This window comes from Aspergillus heteromorphus, assembly GCF_003184545.1.
Source record: "Aspergillus heteromorphus CBS 117.55 chromosome Unknown BO70scaffold_19, whole genome shotgun sequence".
Taxonomy (NCBI): domain Eukaryota; kingdom Fungi; phylum Ascomycota; class Eurotiomycetes; order Eurotiales; family Aspergillaceae; genus Aspergillus; species Aspergillus heteromorphus.
Window position 1 is genome coordinate 433,251 of NW_020290424.1, and position 21,133 is coordinate 454,383.

General features: G+C 54.5%; 7 protein-coding genes across 7 annotated transcripts; 2 read left to right on the plus strand and 5 right to left on the minus strand.

Moving 5' to 3' along the window:
* Window positions 1-2,943: 2,943 nt before the first annotated feature.
* On the minus strand, window positions 2,944-4,593 carry BO70DRAFT_72443 (TPR-like protein). Its single transcript, XM_025548677.1, has 2 exons — window positions 3,905-4,593; window positions 2,944-3,851 (listed from the first exon to the last, which is right to left on the minus strand). Exons 1-2 carry the CDS (start codon window positions 4,507-4,509, stop codon window positions 3,095-3,097), a joined length of 1,362 nt encoding a protein of 453 aa, XP_025397848.1. The 5' UTR covers window positions 4,510-4,593; the 3' UTR covers window positions 2,944-3,094.
* BO70DRAFT_72442 (TPR-like protein) lies at window positions 4,594-5,137 on the minus strand. Its single transcript, XM_025548676.1, has 2 exons — window positions 4,970-5,137; window positions 4,594-4,897 (listed from the first exon to the last, which is right to left on the minus strand). Exons 1-2 carry the CDS (start codon window positions 5,032-5,034, stop codon window positions 4,678-4,680), a joined length of 285 nt encoding a protein of 94 aa, XP_025397849.1. The 5' UTR covers window positions 5,035-5,137; the 3' UTR covers window positions 4,594-4,677.
* A 234-nt stretch (window positions 5,138-5,371) lies between these two features.
* Window positions 5,372-6,933, plus strand: BO70DRAFT_430604 (RPC34 RNA polymerase subunit family protein). The gene is made up of 2 exons (XM_025548173.1): window positions 5,372-5,808; window positions 5,882-6,933. Exons 1-2 carry the CDS (start codon window positions 5,552-5,554, stop codon window positions 6,690-6,692), a joined length of 1,068 nt encoding a protein of 355 aa, XP_025397850.1. The 5' UTR covers window positions 5,372-5,551; the 3' UTR covers window positions 6,693-6,933.
* A 131-nt stretch (window positions 6,934-7,064) lies between these two features.
* On the minus strand, window positions 7,065-8,871 carry BO70DRAFT_363636 (putative PHD finger domain protein). The gene has a single exon (XM_025543619.1). The coding sequence runs from the start codon at window positions 8,484-8,486 to the stop codon at window positions 7,224-7,226; it is 1,263 nt and encodes a 420-aa protein (XP_025397851.1). The 5' UTR covers window positions 8,487-8,871; the 3' UTR covers window positions 7,065-7,223.
* A 107-nt stretch (window positions 8,872-8,978) lies between these two features.
* Window positions 8,979-11,660, minus strand: BO70DRAFT_318067 (transcription factor domain-containing protein). The gene is made up of 2 exons (XM_025540404.1): window positions 10,982-11,660; window positions 8,979-10,929 (listed from the first exon to the last, which is right to left on the minus strand). Exons 1-2 carry the CDS (start codon window positions 11,558-11,560, stop codon window positions 9,106-9,108), a joined length of 2,403 nt encoding a protein of 800 aa, XP_025397852.1. The 5' UTR covers window positions 11,561-11,660; the 3' UTR covers window positions 8,979-9,105.
* A 1,030-nt stretch (window positions 11,661-12,690) lies between these two features.
* On the minus strand, window positions 12,691-12,966 carry BO70DRAFT_397979 (putative TOM core complex subunit Tom6; the record flags this gene model as incomplete). The annotated part of the gene is made up of 2 exons (XM_025546752.1): window positions 12,691-12,744; window positions 12,847-12,966. 2 exons carry the CDS (start codon window positions 12,964-12,966, stop codon window positions 12,691-12,693), a joined length of 174 nt encoding a protein of 57 aa, XP_025397853.1.
* A 234-nt stretch (window positions 12,967-13,200) lies between these two features.
* On the plus strand, window positions 13,201-20,037 carry BO70DRAFT_380889 (DNA-directed RNA polymerase II core subunit RPB2). Its single transcript, XM_025545431.1, has 13 exons — window positions 13,201-13,349; window positions 13,398-13,452; window positions 13,511-13,749; window positions 13,803-13,909; window positions 13,967-14,201; window positions 14,264-14,357; window positions 14,408-14,860; window positions 14,899-14,921; window positions 14,959-15,258; window positions 15,320-15,437; window positions 15,604-15,692; window positions 16,098-19,705; window positions 19,776-20,037. Exons 1-13 carry the CDS (start codon window positions 13,323-13,325, stop codon window positions 19,936-19,938), a joined length of 5,511 nt encoding a protein of 1,836 aa, XP_025397854.1. The 5' UTR covers window positions 13,201-13,322; the 3' UTR covers window positions 19,939-20,037.
* The last annotated feature ends 1,096 nt before the right edge of the window (window positions 20,038-21,133 follow it).

Sequence of the window (21,133 nt, forward strand, 5' to 3'; positions counted from 1 at the left end):
GTGAGAGTCTCTTGTTAGTTTAGTTACTACTTTTACATACATCTACATACGTATCTATCTACTTTGTGGTCATGACATCAACCCGACGAGGATGATCGCATCCCGTCGCGAATCATACGGAAGGAGACTGGGACAGGCAGCCGTGCCGATCCCTTCAGGCGCAATTAGCCATCCTCCCCACAGTCCACACGACAATCCAGGCATATCTACGGAGTAGATATCTCGATACAACGTAGGCAGGTACGCAGTCTCCTGAGAAACAAACCTATTTTCAATTTCTGGCAAATCCCATCGGATCGACTAGTGGGCGCCGGCCTCCGATCTATTGGCAATTTGGCATCCGCCGGCCTGCACCGCCACCGATCTGGAGCCCGGCGGTGCGCCACTTCTTCCCTTCGGTCTTCTTCTAGTGCAACGCCTCTGGTAAGTATCTAGTCTAGTCGATCGACTCCATCCTACGCACTAGATAGATAGATACTCCAGGCAATTTACGTTAGTCTCTCTTTTTTCCCATTCTCCCGTTCTTCCAGTCCCAGCCCTCCAGCTTTCAAGCTCCTCGGAAATCCTCGAGTCAGACCCGCTCCCCGATTCGTCCATTGTGCCCTCTTGTAGCCCTAAGGTCGAGCTAACCAGCCTTAGATAGGGCGGAAGTACGGAGTAGAAGATAGATACCACTGGTACTATACACTCAGGTATCTAATAATAATGACCTCGACTGTGAGCCATTCTGGGGTTACACTGCATCAGCTGCTTCCCCTCGCCGAGCAAGGCCTGGGCGAGACCATGCAATGGGCGCGATGGGGCGACGGGCTTGTCGTCATCGCCCTGCCCGGCCCTGTTACACGTGGCACGCAGTGAAGTGTCGAGTCCCTACCTATCTACCTAGATAGTCACCCACTCCAATTCCTGGGATGTACGGAGTAGGTCAAGCAAGATAGAGATACACGCTTGGATACATCACACAGCACACTATGGTACTCCGTTCTACCGACAGATCAACGTGAAACATCTGCCTACGGCGTACGCAACCCTCGTAGATCAAACCGAGATCCGTGCTCTGATCTATCGGTCGGTTTCTATCTCTGGACAATGGACTCGAGTCTTTACAGTTTACAGTAGTAAAAAGTATCCAGTCAATTAGACTTTTGACATATGAATTGTCCGATCTGCAACAGGGCAACATCTTTTCTTTTTTTTTTTTTTAAGCCTTTACAACAGTACCACCTGTCGGAACCCGCCTATCTAAGACATTCATCAGTCACCACCACCGTTGAAGAGCCATCATAGTACCATTTACCATTTACCATTTACCATTTACCATTTACCATTTACCATTTACCATTTACCATTTACCATTTACCATTTACCATTCAGTATCCATATATTCAGCAAGCCACAATCCTAATCATGTCGAGCTGTCTGCACTTACCAACCCTAAATCCCCCCCCAAAACCAAAAGCGGAAATGAATTCCATCCCATCCACCAGCTCACCAGCCACAACGTCCCCATCGGTTCCAGCAACCCTCCTCCCACGGAGCCATTCCGCTGCTCCATATAACAGGTACCCAGATCCGCAAATTTGCCACGGGCAATTCCCTCTGTTTTTGTCCACAGTACGGAGTAGATACACTGTAGATCGAGTCTGTAAAAGACACTGACTACAGCATTCCAATTTTGTACAGATCAAGAACCAGACCAGCCCGATCAACAATCCTCCTCACAATATTCATGACCAAAGTACCAAGTACTACGGAGCACAACCTATCTAGGTACAACGTATCTACAACCCACCTCAAGTCCTAAACGGTGGTAGAGTGGATAACCTACCCAAAACGACATCCGTACCGTAGTCCGTAAGGAGACCGTCTCAAATCAAACCGATGGCAAGGTCCTAGACACTAAAACACACCAGATCCCGATCTCAGCCCTCCAGCCTGAACCACTGTACCACACACACCACACACACCACAACCGTCCAACCCAACCCACGGATCCGGATCATTCTCCTCAGTCCTCACCCTCTCTGGTCCCCCACAATTTAAAAAAGAAAAAAAAGAAAGAAAAGAAAAAGGAAAGAAAAGAAAAAGAAAAGAAAAAGAAAGAAAAAAGCTTTTTTTATCTCTTTCCTACAGGCCAGCAACAACACCCGGTGCCGATGACGACGGACGGACACCGACAGACTAGATAAATTTAGTTAACGGACCTATGGAGAACGCCGTCGTGGGGACTTTTGGGGGGGGGGTTGGTTCGGTTCGGTTCCTCTATCGGTATCCCATCGAACTAAAACCAACGTAGCTGCTTTTCCGGTGGCTGGAGAATGATCGATGGTCCGAGATTTCTCCTGTCTGTCCGGCGGGGGAAGAAGATAGACTGCTGAGTGCTGGGCTGATAACTACGGTGGGAAGGAATGAGGGGGCTGGGGGTGGGTGCATATGCCATGCCTGTCAGTTTCTACTGTCTAGTTTCTACTATACAGTATCGACTCCGTAAAGTAGTCAGTAATTGGAAATCGTGGTACGGAGTAGCACAAGCTCTAAAGAGATCTAGCTGTCTGTGTTTGACAGATACTCCGTGCCCCAGACTCCGGTCTGTTCTGTTATAACCGACCGTAAGGCCTCGTACTCCGATGGCCGCTTTAGCCGGCTGGCTTCGTCCGGCTTTCCGGATGCGGGCTCTGCTCGATTCGACTTGGACCCCGAGATGATAATAATCTCAGCTCGGGATAGATAGATCGATCTGACCGGCTTTCGGGTTCATTTGGTTCCTTTGTACATTTACGCGGTGGATCCATCGGTTGGATGTCTCATTGGATCCTGTTATCTTGGAAAAAAAAAAAAAACAATTTTACTTTTACATTTACACGGACACAAGACTAACTGGCTAACATGCAGAGAAATTCAATTCAGATGTCACCCTCATGTCGACTAGTAATGAAACACATGCATCGTAATCGCCGTAAAAAAAAGGAATATGATCAATGGAGTCGCCGTGCCGTTCAGGACCGCTTTTTCAATCGCTTCACTATGTTCTGGGTCGTTCATCTGCTTCACCGTCCCAGGCGGATGACACCAGCCGCCATCAGCTTCTGGATCTTCATCCGCACCTGGGCGTTCTGCATGTGCTCCTGCAGCGCCGCAGGGTCGCTCTTGGCCTGCTGGAGGATGGTCTGCATGACCGGGTCTTGCAGGATCGACATGATCTAGAGCGGGGGATGTTAGCAAGCTCGAGTCTTGATCGGGACGAGCGCCGGGAACTTACCTCGGGGTCGTTCTGGATCCGCTCCATCGTCTGCTGCTCCGTCTCGCCCGCACGGGCGCTGAACTGCGCATCCAGGCACTTCTGCTGCTGCTGCTCAATCTCACGCGCGTGCGTGCCGTCATCGTGCTCCGCCGCCTCCGTGCAGACATCCAGAGCCTTGTTGTACTCCTTCATGACAACCAGGGCCTGGGCCTTGCGCATGTAGGCGCGGATGAATTTGGGGTCGCGCTTGATCGCCTCGTCGCAGTCCTGCACCGCCTGGGGGAACGCCATGAGCTTGATGAGAGCTGCCGCGCGGTTGGAGAAGCCACGGGGGTCTTCGGGGGCGCGCTTGGTCATCTCGTTGAACGCCTCGACGGCACCGGGCCAGTCGCCCTCCTGGAACTTCTTCTGGCCCAGCTCGCGAGCCTGCTCGGCCCCGGCGGGGTCGATGTAAGCCTCCTTCTCGGCCTTGTCCTTGGCCTTCTCGGCATTACGCAGCTTGGTCAGAACATCGGGCGTGCGGTGCTCGGTGAGCGACTTGTGGTAGAACTCGATGGCCTGGGCAAGATCGCCCAGCTTCTCCTGCGCAGTACCGATTCTCGCAAAGGCCCTAGGAACGGTCAGCTTAGTTGGTTCATCACACCGAACGAAAGGATGTCTTACTTGGCCATCGCCTTGAAGTCGGCGCGAATCTCACGGCCCTCCTCGATAGCCTTCTGGCAGGTCTCAATGGTACCCTGGAGATCACCCTTCTCGAACTTGGCGGCACCAAGGTTGTTCAGATACGTGATGTCCTTGTGCAGCTCCCAAGCCTTGTTGTAGTGCTCGATCGCCTCGTCAAACTGTCTCTTCTTGTAGAAATCGTTTCCGATCTTCTTCTCGGCATCGGCGGCTTCCTGGGCCTTCTTCTTGGCGATCGCCTCCTCGTCTTCCGGCTCGGGTGTGGGCTCGGGCTCGGGCTCCTTCTTCTTTTCGGCAGAGGCAGGACGCAGATCGGGCATGGGCACGTCCTCCTCGGCCTCGCCAGCCGCGGCAGCGCTGGCACCCTCGGGAGGAGCGCCGAAGCTCATGTCAATACCCATCAACACACTCATTACCTGGAGGAATCGCGGGTCCTGGAGCTCCTGGCCGATGCTATTCGGGTTCTGCTGGAGACGCTGGAGCTTCATCATGAACTCGCCGTCGGCGAGGAGTCCGGACGTCTTGGGGTTGTTGGCCAGCTTCTGGAACATCTGGGGGTCGTTGAAGATGCCACCGAGTCCTCCCATGGGGTCGCCGGTGACACCGTCGGCCTTGGCCTCGGCATCAATAGCCCTCTTGACGGCCTCAAAGCCAGACTTAGCCTGCGCGTTGCCGGGCTCGAGGTTGAGGGCTTCTTCGTAGGCATCGTGGGCAGCCACTACAGATGGTGAGGTTAGCACGCCACCCCTTTTATCTCACCCGAGATGAAGTCTCGACTCACAGAGATCTCCTAGACCACGGTAGGCGGCACCCTTGCGGAGCCAGCCCTTGGACCAATCGGCCTTGAGTTCGGTAGCCTTCTCAGCATCCTCAAGGGCCTGCTGGTATGCGGATTGCGCAGCGTAAACGGCGGAACGGTTGGAGTAGAGGATGTGGTTGCTGGGCTCGATGCCGATGGCCTGGGTGAACTTTTCACTGTAGACGCGATCAGTTCCCGTTGCGACTCATTCACCAAGCGGGGTAAACGGGAGAGGGAACGGCACATACATCGCAGTGGGATAATCCTTGGTGGAGAAGGCTTTGTTGCCCTCGGCCTTCAGAGCGTCAGCCATGGTTGCAATGCTTCCACGGTTGGATGGGGGGGGGGGGGAGAAGTGAGGTGAAGCGAAAGTGGAGGACGGTGGTGAGTTGGTTGGGGAAGAGACGAGATGACGGGGGCGACAGAGCAGCAGAGCAGCAGAGCAGCTGGCCCGGGCAGTTAAACCTCCGCGGGAGCTTCTCGAAATTTCCGAGGGGGCGCAAGGCAGTAAGGCATGGACTCTGAGGTAGTAAGGCGTCGAGGCAGTAAGGCAGGCTGTGACAGCCTTAGGCCAAACCACCCCCACCCGCTAAACCCAAAGAGAAAGAAAAGCCGCCAAAAACATCTTTCTCTGACCTCCTCCATCGATCCAACCACCGACCTCGACTTTTGCGCCTTTTCCCCCTGGACCGTCCCCCGAGGATTGCTTGGTCCCGCCGCTCGCCGCCAGAGACCGACTTGGGATGCGCTCATGATCATGCCCCTTCACAAGCCCGTCCGGTGATCGTTTGTGTGTTATCGACTCAGTTGCAACCTCCCCCTCCGTGAAAATGGCCTCCGCGGGGTCGTCAGGCCGCTCGGTCACCGAGCTGGCCGCTCAGCTTTACGATGCCTGTATCAACAAGTTCCCCTCCGACCATCTGTTCTACCAGCAAGACCTCCTGGGTCTGGACATCGTCCCCAAGAACGAATTGGCCCTGCTCCTGCAATGCACCCAGTCGCTCGTCGATCAGAAACTGTTCCGGCTGCTCCAGGGCAAAAACGACCGCTTGGCCTGGAAGATTATCTCCCGCGAAGACGCTGAAAAGTAGGCTTTTGCTTCGCCCACTTGGCCCGCTCCCGTCGCGGCTTCTTGCGCCAGTGCTAATTTATGTGAAAAGACTGCAGAATCTGAGCCCCGATGAGAGTCTGGTCTACAATGTCATCCATTCCACTGGCCGCTCCGGTATCTGGGTCCGTGCCATCGGGAACCGTACCAACCTGCACAAGTCCATCCTCGATCGCTGCCTCAAGTCGCTGGAGGGAAAGAACTACATCAAAAGTGTCCACAATGTCAAGTTCCCCAGCCGGAAGATGTACATGTTGGCCGGCCTGGCCCCGAGTGAGGACGTCACCGGAGGAGCCTGGTTCACCGACGGAGTCTTGGATGAGAACTTTATCAACAGCGTGGCGGGCTTCATCGAATACACCGTGAGCCGGAAGAGCTGGTACGAGGTCCCCGTCTCGGACGGACATCGCAACAAGCGCATGAAAACCGCCGACGGAGGCTTGGCTGTCAAACAAGAGGGCGCTCAGAGGGAATACCTCCCCTTTCCGGCCGGATACCAGGGCTACCCCACCGTGCCCATGCTGACGGGCGCCGTCAACGAGAGTGGCATCACTCCCGTCCGCCTGGGAGAGGAGAGCATCACGCAGCTCCTGGAAATGCTGTGTTACGATAACAAGCTGGTCGCCTTGAACAACGGCGAAGTCTACAAGTCCGTCAAGAACCCGGAGCAAGTGAAGTCCCAGCAGGCGCGGAAGCCCCGCAGCGACGACGCCGGCATCGACGACCGCTTGGTCCGGAACGGCATGACCGAAGCGCCTTGCGGCCACTGCCCTGTCTTCAAGCTCTGCGCCCCCGGTGGAGCCGTCAGCCCCGAGAGCTGCGAGTACTTCGATCCCTGGCTGGAGAAAGCCTTGGGATTCTAAGGGAGCGGGTCTAAACTCGCTTTCTATTCTTACAACTTCATACCACACACACACCATTTCTGTATACAATTCGCGCAGCTTGCGCCCGATGAGTTTTGCTTGCATAGCGATGGCGTTCATGTCTGATATTGGGATCGGCCGAGGTTAAGGTCTTTTTACTCAATGTGGGCAACAAAAAATCATGGTTTTTTGGAAAGATGGAAAAGGCTGGTCAGGGAGGAGGGAGGCGATGGGGGACGAGGAAGGTCGACAGCATGTCTTCCCATTTTTTTGTGGGTCCTTTGTAGTATATACTATTTGCTGGAAGGAATTTGAGGCATTAGAAAAGGGGGGGGGGGGGGAGGTATTAATATACCTCTCATTTGACTTATGTGTTATTCATTGGTGAATCATAATCGGTCATAGTCACACGTATATCTGAACGAGCCCCCGAAGTAGCTCGTACAGTGGGTTAAAGGGGTGTTCATCGGTCAAAAAAAGAAGTAGTCATAAGGGTGGTCATTATAATACAGATGTAGGGGGTATAAAAAACTAAGCTTGCAATTTGGCGGCGCACTGAGGACAGTACCATTTCCCGACTGGTTCCCGGGTCAAGCCCACGCACTTCCAATGGAACCATTCGAACTCGCAGTCTTCGTTATCGCATGCAACCATGTCTCCGTGGCTGACGCTGCGACACGTGCAATAGACCTTGGTGTCCTCATTGCCTTCGTCTTCCTCCTCGTCTTCCACGTCCTCCTCTCTTCGAGTCTCGTCGGCATTCTCGGAGTCGGAGACATCAGCACTGCTGAGCATGGAATCGTCATCGTCTTCGTCACCCCCAAGTGCTGACGGCGACTTCTTCGTCCCGCCGAGCTTGAGACGGCCGCTGGCGCTGGATGACCGCTTGGTGTGTTTCCCATTCACCCCCGATGACGCTTTGAGCTTCTTCAGTTGCTGGTGAGGCGCCACCTTCTTTGTCACGGCTTTCTTGATCGAGGCTGTTGTGCGTGGCCCGGCACTACCAGCCCGGCTGGAGGCCGGGGTCCCGGGCTTGGGTGTCCCGGGGCCGAGAGACGATTGGCGGAGGTTCGAAGACGCTGCAGGGAGGGTCCCCAACGACGTATTGAGTCGTCGTCGTTTGGTTTCCACCGCACCGGCCGACGATTCCCGTTGTCGTTGTTGAAAATGAACTGTGCCCGAGGGTGTAGCCGGGGCGGAGCTGCGTGCAGCGGTCGGCGAGTTCAGAGCGACCGCAGCTGCATTCCGTGCCAAGGTCTGGTTGAGTCTCTGGGTGGCAGCGCCTAATACGCCATTCGTGCTTCCCGAGGAGGCATTTAGCGGGGAGTAGGTGGAGTTTTCGACGGTAGAATCGGGGAAGAAGATCTTCGGGGGGTCGCGATACTGGTCTTTATTGTTGAATAACGAGGGGAAAGGAGGGTCGTTCGAAAGCATGCCGTTTTCCTGCAGCTTATGGATCGCGATATCCAACTTCCTGATATGCCGGTCTAGCAAGACGCATGCTTTCTCACTCAACTGGATCTTCTCATCCTGCAACTGTTGCGATTTATCGAGGTTCTGTAGTATGACCTTTCCGTACTGCTCTTCCTTCGGGTTGGGCGTTAGGCTGCCGTTCAGGCGGATGAACTTCTGGAGACTCGTGTCGCGCGAGTTGATTGTCGTACGGCATTCCTGGATGGTCTTGTCTTTGGCTTGGATCTCCTCCATCAGATGGTTAATCTCGGCTGGAAGGTTCGCCACATCGTGGACGAATAGTTCGAGAACCGCCGCGGGGTCGTCGTGAATCTGCGACATCTTGCGCGTCCGACAGAACGTTCGGCCTCGATAGGATGCGGTTATCGGGGAGTGGGAACGGTCGAACCCCAACCGAGCAGGGCACCCCTGCGCGTAGATATGCGCTCTGAAGTGTGATCAGCCGGGCGATCGAACGGCCACGATTTCAAAGCCGATGGATATTTGGATGATATGATACACGGTGGATAAGCTAAGGTGGCGCTGGGAAACGTTCATCGGCGATTCGTTTGGCTGAATGGCCGCCGAAAGGCTCTCGGGATTGCCGGGCAAGGGATGTTCCGGCTCCGTGTTGACTCAGCCACGGACGCAATAGTTAGTTAACTAACTAGCACAGCCACATCTCTCCCCAGAAGGAGCCGACTGGGAAGAGATTCAGTTGAACCACGGAGTCGTGGGATGATCGATCAAATCAAGCGGCGGAGACCTATTCTTATTATATTCCTTTTTTTTTTTTTTTTTTTTCATTTTTTTTTGGTTTGTATTGAAATTGTTCGATTTCGCCTTGAAGGTACGGCAAAGTGCAGATGCCGGATCTATATATAGTATTTACAAAAACGCTCCGACATCATCCTGTTCCACATCAAACACATGCCGCAATTTAAGAAACCCAGTTCCTAGCCTAGAAAATCTCGTCCTCAAACCCCAAATCCCGATCTAGATCGCCCGTGATATCGCCCGTAACATGGCTCGTTGATCTTTGCGCTGGGGTATGGCTATCATTAGCTCCACCTATATTGCCCGGGAAAAGGGAGAACGGATCCTCGTAATTATTGCTGCTGCTAATATTGTCATTCGGCCGAGGGTCTCCACGGCTTGGGGAAGTCCATCGAAAAGGTCCGTCGGCCCAATCTACGTTGATCCCTGTGGGAGTTTCGGCGTTGGGATTGGGGTTCTGGGGAAAGTCGGCGGCGAATGTGTCAAGGTCTAGCTCCAGATCGAAGGGGAAGGAGTCGGTTGGGTTGAAAAGCGGGGTTGTATTAGACTTGGATCGCGCATTATGGGGTGATATAGCGTGATTATCGTTGAAAAGATTGAAGGGGTCGTCAAAGTCGTTAGGAGGCGTAGGTTCGGTTTTGTTTGAAAGGGGGTTGTTGGGGTTAGGGAAGGTGGCAGAGGCTGCGGTGCTGGGTCTGCGGATCTGGGCTTGCTGTGTTGGACTGCTGGTATGAGGGACAGTTTGTGGGACGGTTTGTTTGGGATTGCTGGTGGGGGAGGGGTCGTCTTGAGGGGGAGTCCAGTGGTTCGAGACTCGGTCATCTGATGAAGATAAGGTGTGTGGGTTTGACATGAAACTCTGCTTTCGGGGTTGGACTTGGGGCTGTGGCTGGGCCTGAGTACTGGAGGAGTCGGTGAATTGCATGATCCGAAATAATGAGTTCGTGCTATCGGACTGTAGCTTGACCGCAGCTTCTATATTAGCCACCTCCATGTCCGCTGCAGGGTAGATGTCCTTCAGCCCCTGTAGCACCTGGATGCACCGTTGGAAGTTATAGAGGCTGGATTCCCGAGTTGCAGGATTGCCAGACAAGGAGTTCGTCAGATGAGCCACGGCGGCCGGGATAATGACGGTAACCCCAGATTGAGGTAGGAATCGGGTGAGGTTGAGCTGGTTCAGACCTTGTATTATATGTGTAATTCCGACAGCGGCATCGTGCATCTTTGATTGCGCGGTTTTGACCAAGTCGAGACGGGATTTGGACCGGTCCTTGCTGGGCGTAAATGCCCAGGGGCGGTACAACGCACTCGTGGTAGCGTGATACAACATTCGTATCATGGCTCCATGGAGAAGGAGGACATCCTCTCCATCATGGAAATTGTTTCGGGACGCGGGAATGAACTGTGCGTCCTTTGGCAGAGCGCTCAGCCAGGATTCCAGTCGCTGGCTGCATCGTGCCAGCTCCGATTCCGACGCCTGTCGGGGGACCAGGCTGATGGTTGTTCGGGTCGACACGCCAAACTGGCACTGAGATGGTGTATATTGGGCGAACAACACTCTTCCAATGCATTGGCATAACTTAGCTTTCTCCATGAACATGATTGCCAAACGCTTTTGGTGGTTGGAATCTTCCAGCTGACGGCAATGAAACATCTCCACCACGGCGGGGTGGAACGGCTCGAAATCAAAATCCTCCAGCCTCAGCATGGGAACGTTACTTGTGCCTTCATTGACCTGGGTTGGCCGTCTTAATCCCATAGCAATGAGCCGGTCTCGCGAGTACAAGCTCCACCATATACGAGTCCTCAACCGCTTCGTCCTCGTATCCATTGTGGAAGCCGCGGGGTCTCTGTTGAGTCCTATCGAATGTGCATGTATATTACAAACTCCAATCCAGTCCCAAATATCTCGTTGTGGATGATTCTGATGATCGGACCAATAGGTCATGAGCAACAGAGTCTGCAGAATAACTATTCGATCGTCTTCGCAGTCAAGTGAGTAAAGGAGCTAGTTAATGGTTAGCCACACCCAAGCACCCCGACGAAGGATTGAGACGAACCCTCAGCCGCGTAAAGAACGCACTCCGTGCACTTTTCCGAGTTGCAAACCCAGCAGCCTGCAGATGGTGGAAGTCTATGAAAGCCGTCGCCACAAACATCACAGCTTGGAAAAGCAAGAGGCTGATATTCCCGTTGGGGTCGTTTTCGGCAACGGACCGCAGGAATTCCTGTAGGTTTACCACCGGCATGAAGCTATGCACCCATTTGATATAGCATCGCAGGAGTTCATTTCGCAGACCAGTCTCCGGAACCGACAGAGCCCCGCGAAAGCGCAGGAACTCCAAATCCTCCGGCGGGATACGATCCGGGAGCGGCTTCAAGAAGCGCGGTTCGTCGTCGAGAATGGCGATCAGTGGATCAAAGTCAGGGTCGATCAGGTCTCGTACAGTCGACACCATGTTTTCTAATGGCAGTGAAGACCGTACTCCACGATCACCCAAAGTCCGCCATGTCCGAGAAGGCCTGGAGTCCTGTAGCCAGGGTGCATGGGCGTTGTAGCTGAGACTGTTACTTCTCTTCGCCACGGGTTTGTCGCCATCTATGTCAGCCTGTCCCGGCGTGCGCTTGGTGGCCAGCATGGTGAAGAAAAAGCAAAGCCGACGGGCCTGCAGCTGAGTGAGATCACATTCAGAGCCCAGACCAGCAGACGTCTACCGAGGCCGCGTCTGTATGGGACTGGTTGATAATGAGTAGGAGTATCTAGTAGATCATCCTCCCCGGCACTAAAAAAGGCGGTGTTCGGGAGCTGGCCGGATGTGGGGTGATTGGGGGGGGGGCTTGGGCTTCCCCGCCTATTTGATAGAACTAAGAGTGCCCAAGAATAATAATAACCAATTAATTGACGAGCTAGCTGGGTTGGCCGGTTTGTCTGGTGGTTGGGGTGGAGTTGACGGGACGAAGGAGGAACTTCAGTTGCTTTGTAGGACGACTAGCGGTCACCGTGCTGTGCTGCTGCCTCAGGCACAGAGGGAGCAAGGCGTTCACTCAAGTCGGCCATATCCTTGATATCTGCACTTCATACCTCTTTCTCCTAGACACGCCGTGTACCTACCAGGATAAACCGTCTTGCTGGACGACTTTCCAAAATGAGTGACAACTGGCCAGTCTTGGATTCCTGGAGCTTGAACAGCTACTCCATACATACCTTACTCTACCCTCCTTCGTCCAACGCAATTGCCATTGGTACAAACACACCCCCCAAAAACACTGGTGGCAATATCATCACCTCGACCTACAATCACGACCCAAACCGATCCAATCGATCTACAGGCACCGGAGGACTATCGCCTCGCAACTCGTGCTAATATCCAACGCAGCAGGCCAGTGAGGGCTAAAAAAATATTTCGTCAAGGGAAGAGAGAGCCGTGGGTGTTCCTGAGCACATGTCTATTCAAACACCACATTATGTCGATCCTCCACAGATCGGATGACAAGCCTGACCACTCGACGATTTCTCAAACCCATATATGCCCACAAGGCGCACAGTATAATACACGTATTCATTAGAACTGAATGTAGGAAGAAGATTGGTAGAAAGGTCGCCCCTGCATCGTGTTCGGCATCGATAGCATTTCCAGATCAAGTCGACGATTTCACATCACAGCGACAGGCGCACATATCGGGTATTCGTTTACATACTTCGCTCGTCAGTGGTTTTTCTCCTCCATGCAAGATCCCAATGCGGGCGATGGGGGAAGCGTGTCGCAACTTACGGAGGGAGGAGGAGCTCGCCGAGGCTGCTGTAGAGGAAAGCGACGCCGGCCTGTACACGGAAGCTTGTTAGATAGCTGATGATGATTGTGGGACGCCGGAAGGCTTTCCAAATTTCCAGCTGTCCCACAAGAGTTGGGATTGGGAGACTTACGCCGAAGACCAGAACGCTTCTCACAAGGGTAGCGTTCTCGGGGTTGGTGACCTCCTCGTAGGTGGCGCTGAGGAAGCCCTTCTCGGGGCGGCCGGAAACGACACGCTGTCTGGGGACCATTGTGCAGGCTGCGATATGAAAGAGATAAGGGGTAGACAGCAAAAGGTTGACGGGATGGGAGATGGCGAAGTGAGGAAGGGCAGCGAGGAATGACGCCGGACTCCGAGAAATCTTTCGATCTTGGCGGCTGCGCCTTTAGCTTACCGCGGTCGCCGTATCGCCTTCGGAGCTGTTGCGCGACCAGTTGATCGGAGACTGCCCCAGAGAACGCGACGAGGAACTGTCGGTCAATAGGCGATATCTGGCTATTCGGGGTCGCATCTGCGTCGAGCCCTGGATTTCATCAACTCTGGCATTCGTGGGTGGGTTTGAACCATCCCTTCGCGCTCTCCCCCAGCTCGCGCAAGCCCGCAACCATGGCGAGCATAGATGAGCTTTTTAAGGTATGCCACCTACGAAGCGGTGTCATTGATCAGTACTGACCATACAAGAAACCCTCCTCGGCAGCAAGTGCTAAGCGCAAGTTCGATGCCTCGAAAGATCCGAGTACGTTCCACACCAATCCCCTACGCCCTTGACAGTCAGTTACTGACTCCCGATGAAGATGAGCTTTATAAGGCGGCGAAACTGGATGCGGACGGCGATGTGAAATCGAAGGGGAAAGCGCCCATGGTAGAGGATGAAGGCGAGGAGGACGACTACGCGGGACCCGATCTACCCCCTGACTTCGACGTCGAGGATATCCCAGATGACGAAGAGGGCCGCTTCTTTGGCGGTGGTATGGAGCAACAAACTGCCCAGGCTATGCAGTACATCGATCAGAACGAGGATACAGACGCCGCGGTATGGAATTGTCAAATCTGCACGATATATGACAAGTCACTGATGGCATGCAGCCCGAGAAGTTCGACGTGACGTGGTTGCGACGGTTCGCCCTCAACTTCGAGAAGAAGATATCCAAGAACGCCGAGCTCCGAGGGAAGTTCGAGAATGACCCTGAAAAGTATGTTCTGCATTGCCGACTCGAATCGAGACGTGCGCATTAAACTAACGCTGTCAGATTCATGACCTCGGAGGCAGATCTGGACACAGAGATTAAAAGCCTCTCAATTCTGTCCGAACATTCAGAGCTATATGGCGAGTTCGCAAAGTTGGGATGTGTAGGATCGTTGATATCGCTGCTATCGCATGAAAACGCCGACATTGCAATTGACGCGATCCAGATCATTGGTGAGCTGACGGACGAGGACGTGGAGGCCGAACAGGAGCAATGGGATACACTCGTGAACGCGATGGTAAGTCGTCCTTGGAATTTGCCTACACATACACACACACACGCACGCACTCACTGGTTCAGCTGGACGCCGACCTTATCGAACTATTAGCCCAGAATCTGTCACGACTGGACGAGACCTCCGAAGTCGACAGAGCGGGTGTCTACTACGTGTTGAGTGAGATGTCTCCCACCACCTTGGCTGTAGCGATGCTTACTATTTCCCAGGCGTCCTGGAGAACCTTGCTTCACAGACATCCGTTGCAGAGAAGATAGGGCAGGACCTCAACGTGCTACCGTGGCTTATCTCTCGTATACAGAAGAAGGACAAGCCCGTGAGCCAAAACCAGCAATATGCGGCCGAGATCTTGGCTATCCTACTACAATCTAGTCCCAAGAATCGGGTACAATTCATTGGCAAGGACGGCGTGGAGGTTCTTCTTCAGTTGCTTAGTGCATACCGCAAGCGGGACCCCGAGAAGGATTCCGATGAAGAGGAGTATGTCGAGAATTTGTTCGACTGCTTGGTTTGTGTCGTGGATGAGGATTCCGGCAAGGAGAAGTTCTTGGACGCGGAGGGCATTGAGCTTGGGCAGATCATGCTGAAAGAAGGCAAATTCAGCAAGCAGCGGGCCCTCCGAGTGCTGGACCATGCGCTCGGCGGAGTCGGCGGGGCCCCGCGTGTGAACGCTTCGTCGAGGCAGCATGCCTAAGTACAGTGTTTGGGATGTTCAAGAGAAAGGTACGCATAAACCCTGGAATCGAACCATGGAGCCCAGGCTAAACTCGTGCAGCAAGAGAATCAGACCACCGAGCATCTGCTCGGCATTTTCGGGTCCCTGCTGCGTCTATTGCCAGGTGCTTCCGCACCACGAATCCGCACCCTTGCCAAATTCATGGAGAAGGACTACGAAAAGATCGAGAAGCTGGTCAAGCTACGACGGGAGTATGCATCGCGTGTCTCGCCGGTCGAGCAGGTCATTGAGAAAGAGCGGAAGAACTTCACGGAGGAGGAACAGGAGATCATGGCAAGCGAGTGGCTGTCACGACGATTTGATGCAGGTCTTTTCTCTCTACAGGTTGGTTGGCTCCATGTGTGCGTCTCTTGCCCTCAGGTGGTGTGCTAACGGCCAGTCACAGCTTATTGACGTTATCTTGGCCTGGTTGGTGGCTGAAGACGACGGGGCGAAACAAAGGATTGTCGCACTGCTGGCCGACCGCGACGAGGATTTGTCGCTGGTTCGAGGAACGCTGCAAGGTAAGCTGCATGCCCCTATCCGTGCTGCGCGAACGATGCTGATCCGACAAACAGAGCAAGTGGAGGGCCTGTCGGAAGAGGAGCCCGGGCAGAAGGATCACAAGGAGATGCTGGAGACCCTGCTGCAATTTCTGTAAAATAGCGTGTACAATGAATGAATACCTAGTGACTGAGGCCCCCATTGATGGACCGGCACGATCAAGTAAAGCGAGAGTGAAAGAACCGCCGAGGGATCGAACAAGGAGGCTTCCCGTGGTACACGTGATACCCCGATCCGGACTAGCGGGGCGGCCTAGTGCCAGCAGGCGGTCGAGGCTAGTGGCGGCTCTTCCCAAGTCAAGTCAAGATCCATCAGCGCCCGGAGAGAGAGAGAGAGAGAGTCAGTCAAAGCATCCCCAACTGCTTGCTCCCTTCACCCCCCCCCCCCCCCCAAACATCACCCCGTGGCTTGGGATTCCCCCCCCCCCCCAGCCTCGTCTCTCTTCCATCAGAGGCTTTCCGACTTTTTGGCCTCGCTTGCCTGCTACTTGACCCGCTTGCACCGGTGCATCCCCTCGACCTTGAGTGGGATCTCTTCCACCGAGCGCGTCGCGCCCTTTGCGCCTCCTGTCCCAGTCCCTGCCCCAGTCCCAACCGTGTTGGTGATCGATATCCGTCAAGATGGCCGACTACGAAGATGTCTACGAGGACGAGTACTACGATGATATGGAGGAGGGGATCACATCGGAGGATTGCTGGACCGTCATCTCGTCATTCTTCGACTCCAAGGGTCTGGTCTCGCAACAGCTGGACTCCTTCGATGAATTCATCTCCTCGACAATGCAAGAGATGGTCGAGGAACAAGGCCAAGTAACTCTCGACCAGACCCTCCCTCCTTCCGAAGATGAAGTCGATCCGGTTGTCGTCCGCCGATACGAGCTCAAGTTTGGAACGGTCATGCTCTCCCGGCCGTCCGTGACCGAGGGTGACGGTGCGACCACTATCATGCTGCCTCAGGAGGCTCGTCTGCGTAACCTTACGTATGCCAGTCCCCTGTATCTCGGTGTGACGAAGAAGATCATGGAGGGTCGGGAACGCCTGGTCGCCGACCGGGATGATGAAGACATGGTGGAATCGAGCGAGGACCGAAAAGCCCACGGCACCTATCTGCAGTGGGAGCAGAAGGAGCTTCCGGCTGATCAGAGAGGGGAGGAGACCGTTTTCATCGGCAAGATGCCCATCATGCTCAAGTCTAAGTACTGCATTCTCAAGGACTTGAGCGAGCAGGCTCTTTACAACTGGAACGAGTGCCCCTACGACTCCGGTGGTTACTTTGTCATCAACGGAAGTGAGAAGGTTCTGATTGCCCAAGAGCGTAGCGCCGGAAACACAGTCCAGGTCTTCAAGAAGGCCCCGCCCAGCCCAACGCCGTACGTCGCGGAAATTCGGAGTGCCGTTGAGAAGGGCTCAAGACTTTTGTCCCAGTTGTCCCTGAAGCTGTTCGCGAAGGGCGATAGTGCGAAGGGTGGATTTGGTCCTACTATCCGCTCGACATTGCCATATGTGAAGACCGACATTCCGATTGTTGTGGTCTTCAGAGCTCTCGGTGTGGTTTCCGATGAAGATATTCTAAACCACATCTGCTACGACCGTAACGACACGCCAATGCTGGAGATGCTGAAGCCTTGTATTGAGGAAGGTTTTGTTATCCAGGACCGCGAAGTGGCGCTGGACTTCATTGCCAAGCGTGGATCTTCTCAGTCCAGTATGAACCACGAGCGTCGTGTCCGCTACGCTCGCGATATCATGCAGAAGGAGTTCCTTCCTCACATTTCCCAGAGCGAAGGTAGTGAAACCCGGAAAGCGTTCTTCTTGGGTTACATGGTGCACAGACTTCTGCAGTGTGCCTTGGGGCGCCGGGACGTCGACGATCGTGACCACTTTGGCAAGAAGCGTCTCGACTTGGCTGGTCCCCTTCTTGCAAACCTCTTCCGAGTTCTGTTCACCCGAGTCACCCGTGATCTGCAGCGGTACGTGCAGAGATGCGTGGAGAGCAACCGGGAGATCTACCTGAACATCGGTATCAAGGCCAGCACCTTGACGGGAGGGTTGAAGTACGCCCTTGCTACGGGTAACTGGGGAGAGCAGAAGAAGGCGGCGAGTGCGAAGGCAGGTGTGTCCCAAGTGCTCAGTCGATACACCTACGCCTCTACTTTGTCCCATCTTCGTCGTACCAACACGCCCATTGGCCGAGACGGCAAGATCGCCAAACCCCGTCAGCTTCACAACACCCACTGGGGTCTGGTCTGTCCTGCAGAGACTCCTGAGGGTCAGGCTTGTGGTCTGGTCAAGAACCTGGCGCTCATGTGCTACATCACGGTCGGTACCCCCAGTGAGCCGATCATTGATTTCATGATCCAGCGAAACATGGAGGTCCTGGAGGAATTCGAGCCGCAAGTAACACCCAACGCAACCAAGGTGTTTGTGAACGGTGTCTGGGTGGGTATCCACCGAGACCCGGCTCACCTGGTCAACACGATGCAGTCTCTCCGTCGGCGAAACATGATCTCGCACGAGGTCAGTTTGATTCGTGATATCCGTGAGCGGGAATTCAAGATTTTCACCGACTGTGGGCGTGTCTGTCGGCCACTCTACGTCGTCGACAATGATCCCAAGAGCGAGAACTGTGGCTCTCTGGTGCTCAACAAGGAGCATATCCGCAAGCTGGAGCAGGATAAAGACCTGCCTCCGGATCTGGATCCAGAGGATCGCCGGGAGCGCTACTTCGGTTGGGATGGTTTGGTGAAGTCGGGTGTGGTCGAATACGTCGACGCGGAAGAAGAAGAGACTATCATGATCGTGATGACACCGGAGGATCTGGAGATCTCTAAGCAGCTTCAGGCCGGCTATGCGCTCCCCGAAGAGGAGCTCCATGACCCCAACAAACGTGTTCGGTCCATTCTGAGCCAGAAGGCACACACGTGGACCCACTGCGAGATTCACCCCAGTATGATCCTCGGTGTCTGCGCCAGTATCATTCCCTTCCCCGATCACAACCAGTCGCCCCGTAACACGTACCAGTCTGCCATGGGTAAACAGGCCATGGGTGTGTTCTTAACAAATTTCGACCAGCGCATGGAGACCATGGCGAACATCCTGTATTACCCACAGAAGCCGCTGGCAACGACGCGCTCCATGGAATTCTTGCGATTCCGAGAGCTGCCCGCTGGCCAGAACGCCATTGTTGCTATTTCGTGCTATTCCGGATACAACCAGGAGGATTCGGTCATCATGAACCAGAGCAGCATTGATCGGGGTCTTTTCCGCAGTCTTTTCTACCGTACCTACACCGACAGCGAGAAGATGGTCGGGCTGACGGTTGTCGAGCGCTTTGAGAAGCCGATGAGGTCGGATACGCTGGGCATGCGGAAGGGGACCTACGACAAGCTGGACGAAGATGGTATCGTCGCTCCTGGTGTCCGTGTTTCGGGTGAGGATATCATCATTGGTAAGACGGCACCGTTGTCTCCCGACGCGGAGGAACTTGGCCAGCGTACCAAGGCTCACACCAAGCTGGATGTGTCGACGCCCCTTCGAAGCACGGAGAACGGCATTGTGGACCAGGTGCTGGTGTCTACGAGCAACGACGACCTGAAGTTCGTGAAGGTGCGCATGAGGACGACCAAGATCCCGCAGATCGGCGACAAGTTCGCGTCGCGTCACGGACAGAAGGGTACGATCGGTATCACCTACCGCCAGGAGGACATGCCGTTCACTCGTGAGGGTGTCGTCCCCGACCTGATCATCAACCCCCACGCTATTCCCTCCCGTATGACAATCGCGCATTTGATCGAGTGTCAGCTCAGTAAGGTGTCATCGCTGCGTGGATTCGAGGGAGACGCGACGCCCTTCACCGACGTGACGGTCGACTCGGTGTCGCGTCTCCTCCGGGAGCACGGGTACCAGTCGCGTGGGTTCGAGGTGATGTACAACGGCCACACCGGTAGGAAGATGGTGGCGCAGGTCTTCTTGGGCCCGACCTACTACCAGCGTCTGCGCCACATGGTCGACGACAAGATCCACGCCCGAGCCCGTGGTCCGACCCAGATCCTGACCCGTCAGCCCGTGGAGGGTCGTGCCCGTGACGGTGGTCTGCGATTCGGAGAGATGGAGCGCGATTGCATGATTGCGCACGGAGCCAGTGCCTTCCTGAAGGAGCGCCTGTTTGACGTGTCCGACCCGTTCCGCGTGCATATCTGCGATGACTGTGGCTTGATGACCCCTGTTGCGTAAGTGACGCCCTGTCCTGTCCATTGTCCATTGTCTTCCCTTCCCTATACTAACGGTGCCGGGTTGCAGGAAACTCAAGAAGGGCCTCTTCGAGTGTCGCCTGTGTAACAACAAGCACCGCATCTCGCAGGTGCACATCCCGTATGCAGCCAAGCTTCTGTTCCAAGAGCTGGCCTCGATGAACATTGCCGCTCGCATGTTTACCAACCGGTCTGGAGTGTCCGTGCGGTGAGGAGGGGGAAGGAACGTCATCCGTGTACATCAGGACTCTTCTCTGTGGTATCTTCTTTTTTTTCTTCTTTTTTTTCTTTTTTTTTTTTTTTTTTTCTTTCTTTCTTCCTAATAATCTCCCCCCCACCCAAAAGCTGTGGTCTCCATCGCAGAGCAGACAGACAGATTGATTCGGCATTTCCCGGCGTACAGAGAGGACCGATGCTTATGATTTTGATTTGAGCTCTTTTCATTATTTGAATTTTTGCCGTGACTACTTGGGAGGGATGGAGAAAGGGGGCAGGGAGGTGGGGGTGAGCAGCGATGTGCTTGGCTTCTGATTTGTCCCTACGGAAATAAAACTTGGACTTTTTGTGAGAAGTTGCGCGGGCCTTTTTCTGCACGTAAGCCCATGCACACCATGTCAGGGTGTATGTACTACTACGGTAGTAGTACTGCTAGGAGTCGTAGTATATCTAGTATCTAAGTACAGTATCAATAGATAGATAGTAAAGTATCTCTCCTTCCCATCCAATCCACCGACGAACCTTAAACCCCACGGTCCTGCAGAGTTTTCCTCCCCTCGACCCGTTCACCGACAGCGATTGGGGCCTCGGGGGGTCGATGTGCTCACGGCGGGCGGCAAGAGAGAAAAGGCATCACGGGCATGGATGGTGGCCGGCGAGAGTGGTTGGCCCAGAGCGTGCCTGCCACTGCCGGCCACAGCCAGCCCGGGGGCCGCGGGCCCAATGAGACCGGAGCCTTACCCGCCGGGCGACACGGCGGGGGGTGACGATGGGTGATGACGGGCGGGGACCGCCTGTGACTGGCGGCCGGCACCTGCAGTGGCCCACTGGCGCCTTCCCAGAATAGCCATCCATGAGCACACAGGCTGGAAGAGGCAGGAATGAGGGGAAGAGGCACACTTTCCCCCTCCCCCGGTCGTCTTTAAAAGCAGCTGTAGCCGCCCAGGCGTCTTCTGCCTTCTCTTCCTTCTCTTCTCCAGCAAGCTTGTCTTGTCTGACTGCCTTTGGTTTGGAAGTATCCTGTGCACTGGCTGCACTGGTTTGTTGTTGTCTTGTCTTTCTTCATTGCTTTAGCTTCCCTCTATCCTCTTAATATTTCCCCCCATTCACTCCCCACGAGCTGTGCTCTGGATTCCCCCAACCCCTGTTGCGTTATTGCTTCTGACCAGTTAGGATACTTCTAAACCATTC